Source organism: Etheostoma cragini, chromosome 1, assembly GCF_013103735.1.
Source record: "Etheostoma cragini isolate CJK2018 chromosome 1, CSU_Ecrag_1.0, whole genome shotgun sequence".
Taxonomy (NCBI): Eukaryota; Metazoa; Chordata; class Actinopteri; order Perciformes; family Percidae; genus Etheostoma; species Etheostoma cragini.
In genome coordinates, this window is record NC_048407.1 from 25,750,198 (window position 1) to 25,755,669 (window position 5,472).

The 5,472-nt window shown below is 39.8% G+C and overlaps 1 protein-coding gene across 1 annotated transcript; it reads right to left on the reverse strand.

The window, feature by feature from the left end:
- Positions 1–594: 594 nt before the first annotated feature.
- Positions 595–3,562, reverse strand: LOC117947181 (small EDRK-rich factor 2-like). The gene is made up of 3 exons (XM_034875837.1): positions 3,357–3,562; positions 1,887–1,995; positions 595–1,023 (listed from the first exon to the last, which is right to left on the reverse strand). The coding sequence occupies exons 1-3, from the start codon at positions 3,361–3,363 to the stop codon at positions 951–953; spliced, it is 189 nt and encodes a 62-aa protein (XP_034731728.1). The 5' UTR covers positions 3,364–3,562; the 3' UTR covers positions 595–950.
- Between the last annotated feature and the right edge of the window lie 1,910 nt (positions 3,563–5,472).

The following is a 5,472-nucleotide window of genomic DNA, read 5'->3' on the forward strand; positions in this document are numbered from 1 at the left end:
CTCTTGTCAGATTATTGAGTGCATCACCGTGAACCATCTTTGTTCAGAGCTGATGATGATGCACCTACTTTAATAGAAACCGGCACATGAATAAAAGACATTTTAGATTATTTAGTAATACTAGCAGGTCCAGTATTAGTGAATTAATAAAACAATATTTATCCGAGCTGCCTGTCTAGCATGTGCTTTTTATAAAATGTACTTATGTGCCGAGGTTTAACTGGATTTAAGGGCCGCAGTAAAATCATATTGTATCTTCCATCACAGCAATTACTCCCCTTTTGTTTGTTAAAATCTACACTATTAGCTAGGCTGTTTGTTTAGTTTCATTTTCATCTGAATGAAACCAAATCAAAGCATGAGGTCAAATTATCCAAATAGCTAGCAATAGTTTATTTACTGATGTGATGCCTTGTCATCTGCCATTACATGGTTTCTATAAATTGCACCTTAATGTGATGCTATTGAAAAACAAATGCTATGAGATGAGATGTAACCAACATGATTAAAAAGTAAACATTGGCCTTTTAATTCTTCCAAAACAGAATAACAGAAATATGATAAAAACTGTCTTCAGAATAACTGAAGCGAGCATGAATTAAAAAGATACACTTTATTTGAAACCAGCAGGGGACATTTTTGTACAAAAATACACAACTGTTACATGGGTGTTTTGTGTTGAGAATTGTTCATCTTTCTCCTGCTGCTTACACCACTGATGCTCCTTTGCATGCAGCACCAACATGGAACCATTTTCTTGTTCAGACATAATTTCACCAAGTAAAAATAACAAATCCAAAAAGCAATGTCATTTGCCAGAGGGAAGAATGTTGGATCCTAAATTCTTGAGGCTAGACAAAAATGACAGATCCATTCTCATAAATATCAGGAAGAATGGTGAAGGTGGGATGTTATTGAAGCACAGTTGAATTTGTCTTTGACTTCATTCTTTACTTGGACTTGGTTTCTTCTTTTCCCCCTTCATTCGCCTTTTTCTGCTTCTGTTGCATTATCTCAGCGTCCCTTGGGAGAGAGGGACATTTAAAGAGAAAATAGACTTTGTACTCTTCTGTAGCACACACCTGTGTAAAGCACCCAACATTATGTTATGTCCCCTTTTTAAAGCCCCCATGACATCACTATCTTAACCGCAATGGTCTCTCCGGCTTGCATAGCTTTATTTTTTTATTCTTTGTTTAGCTGCCGCCTGAGGTTCCGCTGGATGTCCCTCACCTTCCGCTTTCTTTGTGTTGGCATTCTGAACGCCAGTCGATTTATGAGGACTATGGTTAACTGCTCCTAAGGATCTTTGCAGGGTAAAGCCAGACAGCCAGCTAGTCTGTCTATTCCAAGTTCTCTTTTTTTGCGCGACTAAAACAACTTTCAAACGTACAAGTTTCACCAAAACAAGTTGTTTCATGAGGCTATTACGCAGAGGCACCGTTGCTCCGTCCGGTGCTTAGCGCCACCCAAGACGACTGTGATTCAATTTAAAGAAATGCCAACACATCAGAGCACGTTATTGGTCTTATCCCGGAATGCTGTGTGGAGTAGCCAGAACTTTCTCCGCAGTGATGCGGAGGACGCTCTGGCAAAGCTGGACTAACACCATGCTGACAGAGCGGGAATTAGCAGTCAACTTATCTCAGCTAGCAGTTGCAGGGAAAACTATTGCTCCAGTAAGCAAAACCAAGCTTGTGATTTCAAGAATTCCTATAAATAAAAAAAAAGCACAACTGTCTTGATTAGCCAGGAGTGAAGTAGTCCACAGAGTCCTTTCACCATTCAAGTCATGCTAAAACACTTTGTTATGGTGCTGCAATGATCCCCTGCTCATGTGTTTGTGTGCATCCCAATTCTTTGATCTCATGCAGACCAATGCCTACCTCTGCTTCCGAGCAGCAGCAGAGAGCCCATCATCGCCTCTCTTCCCTTTACCATGTTCATTGTTTTTTTTGGCATTCTTCGCGCGTGCAAGCTCGCGTTGGTTTCCTCCTGCATTTCAGACAAAAAAAAAACACTTAAATGAGCAACAAAGCAGGTAACGTTAGCTTACCCCTTACAACACCTCTATTAGGGTTCGTTGACACTAGATCAGTCAGTCTGGCGAATCTGCAGGGTTGAGCGGTGGTGGGAGTGTTACCTAAATGGCCCGTGTGTGTCCTATTGTGTTATTTAACCCCCAATGTAGCACACATTTAGACTTTATATTGCACTACTATTGTTCTGTGTCAGATCATTTTAATATTGGAAAGAGAGTTTTATTCTCATATAAGAAGAGCTAGTCCTCTTCTCAGTACCAAAAGTAAAAAGATCTGTTGTGAATTACCTGATTTGCACTCTGTAGGGAGAACAAATTAAAAAAAAACTGTGGCAGTGACAGAGACAGTGATGTTTACCATTTACTGTACGGAACTCGAACAACCAAACGGACTAACAAGTCTGATCGCCGATTTTAAGATTGACCACTGCAAGATGATGTTGAGTTGCGTTTCCCCAAAAGTTGAATCTTTTCGCCGCAGGACGCTGCGGTTTTTTCCGGCAGCCCCCTTTGCGGGCTCGTCTCCGCAGCCTAAACGCACCCTAACGTTACACTGACTACCAGCCAGCTGCAGGCTATGTGAATGTAGCTTTTTACAAACACCACAAAACAACATCACAAGAATCAGGGAGCATTAACAACTTAAGGCCTTTTTAATGTCTACAAGTAATAATTTAAAGTGGCAGACACTTTCATATTAATTACGAGCGTATGATGGTACCAGTAAAAAAATCGAGCATCAAAAAGCAGCCGACGTGGCAGAGAGGAGCTTCGGAGCAGTTTCATGCCAGAACAACAGCGCAGAAGCAGGACAGCGTCTTCCATCGTACCAGTGAGGTAATAATAGATACAGAACAAAGGCCGAGCCACGTTTAAGAAAATACATGACATTCGGTCTGCTGCGAGCCTAGTTAATAGTCATATTGTGTTTTCTCTCTACAAACTATTGCTTCACAGTATGCCATAGCTCCGACTAACAGCTGGAAAATAAACAACCCATTGATCCTTTCGATGTTGACAGACTCATATAATGTAACGTTAACACGCGACAACTTGACACTCTGTAGCATATGCCCGTCTACTCAATTTAAAACTACAAATACAGCACATTAACTGGTGTGCGTTGGTTATAAACCAAAATGACAATAATGGCACGATCTCCGTGAAATTATTTTATGTGCTTTTCAGCAAATAGTCGGAGACCAGTTCGGGGTTGGCCAAGGCTAACGAGCGGCTAAAAACAACGAGCACAGACTACATGCAATCCAATAAAGTACACGGATGCCTTACAGTCAAAATATATGTCGATACCCACTGGTCATTTTAGTAATCGCCGCTTCTTTCACCCGAAATCCAAATAGTTCAGCTCAGCCAAAGGGCCGTTCGTCCCTTCTCGTCTCTCTCCAGTCGCTGTTTCTTCTGCTTTCGTTGCGCCTCTGTGGCTTCCAAATATGCGCGAGACTTCCGCGCGAGAGAACTAGAACATTCCGTCTCTCTGCCAGATTGCACTGCGCGTGCGCTAGGCAATCGTCAATTTAAAATTACAAAATAGAAGAAGAGCAGGCATACCACATTCTTTTTTAAAAGGAAATGCGTACGCTAAAAAAGAATTAACTGTTACATAACTAGGCTACGTAATATTAGCCTACTACTATTGTTTATTTTTTATTTTTACCCAAATAGTCTGGTATTTAGAATAAATACATATTGCATAGGCCTACTTCCAAACTGCAGGTCAAGCTGCGGGTTAATTTAAGAACTAAAAGCTATTAGCTATTTTAATAATAAAAAATATTATGCCATGGAATAAAATAAAGACGATAACTGCTGTGAAAGTTTTCTTAGTTTGTAGTGTTTGGTGTTGCATGGCTCCTGCAATTGCACAGAGAAGGTTTGTCAAACGTTGTCATAAACCTAAATAGTCCAAGGCTTTACTTGAAGGACATGGAGCCTGGCACTGTCCTAGAGGGACTTTTTTCTCCTCTAGCTTCCGTCATCCTCGGCCAACACCATCATCGGGCACATAATGATCAGAGGACTACAGCTCTTTGTATACTTTGCATCCAGTGTAAAAATTTACTTCATATTGCACTTTGTAGTACCTACAATGTCGATGGGAGTCTCTTCATTGGCTACATTTGCCATGCTTTTTCTAACATTTATAATGCAGATTCAATAAGCTAAATTCAATAAAACATTAACTTCAACCACAACCCAACTACCTCCTTTGAAGCTTACTACAAAAGAGCCAGCAGATGGCAGACTAAGCTCAAGTATATTTAAAGTGAAGGCACTGAGACATCTACATTGCCAAGCTTGACACCAAGGCTACCATTCATTTCAAAAGTATAATTAAAGAGTTAGTTGATGAAAGTATCAACAACCTAAATAGATTACATGTGAAATACGTATGTTCCAGTGTTGTGTATTACACCAGCTTGGAATCATAATAATAATAATAATAATACTAATTTGACAAGAACTGCTCTTTTTGTGGTTTGGAAGTCTAAACAATTACATTTATGATTTATTTAGCACCATCATCATAATCAATAAAAATAACATAAGTTTGTATAAGTACAAGTTTAACATTGTGATCTTATCACCACAGCATGATTCCACTGATAATATTGAATTACTGCCCAGGGTTAAAGTGTGAAATGGAATTCTGTTGTGTGTTAAGAACCACATGATGTTTTTCCTTGCAGTTTTTGTAGGGTGATTTTATGGACTGTCTGGCAATTAAATAAGTGAGATGACTGAGTCATGTCTGCCCAAAACTGAACCACAGACACTGCAACTTTGAATTGAAAACAGCTTACTGTATGCCACTAAACCTGCATGTGCCCAATGCACTATAGGTCATGCCAAAGTCAAAAAACTGCAACAGGAGTATTTTTCAGAGTTAGCACATCTGTTTCTAAATATCTTCAGCTATATTTAGTTTTTCTACAACATGACGCCGAAGTTTGAAAACAAGATAATTTTTACCAAAAAGGGATCAGGTGTAGCAAAAAATGTAAAAAAAATTGTATGTTTTAAAGAATAACTGGAATCATAGGTTCACATTTGTTAAGATCATAACAACTATACAGTTTGCACATTGCATCTGGAATATAAATCTTAAAATGTGTTTATAAAGGCCTAAAGGTTAGAGAAGAGAGCTTCTGACCGGAGGTTGTTGGTTTAATCCACACAACAGGATCAAATCTGGGTGGGAAAAAGAGCAGCGCTTGTCCCTCCCTAATTACCAACACTGAGGTGCCCTTGAGCAAGGCCCTTACCCTCCATCCGCTCCTGTGGAGCTGCTCGGTGGCCAGCAGATCAGACTATGGGGAATGTGTGTAACTGTGTGAATATGATAAGGGGCATTCCTGCAAAAAAGAGGCTGCCTCCCAGTAAACCACCCCTGAATAAATGAATGATATAAT

What these genes read in the sequence shown, in the direction of transcription:
- LOC117947181 (XM_034875837.1), bottom strand. An exon ending in GCTGCTGCTCGGAAGCAGAG is followed by an intron (nt 1,024 to 1,886) that starts GTAGGCATTGGT and finishes CTCTCTCCCAAG; the next exon opens with GGACGCTGAGATAATGCAAC.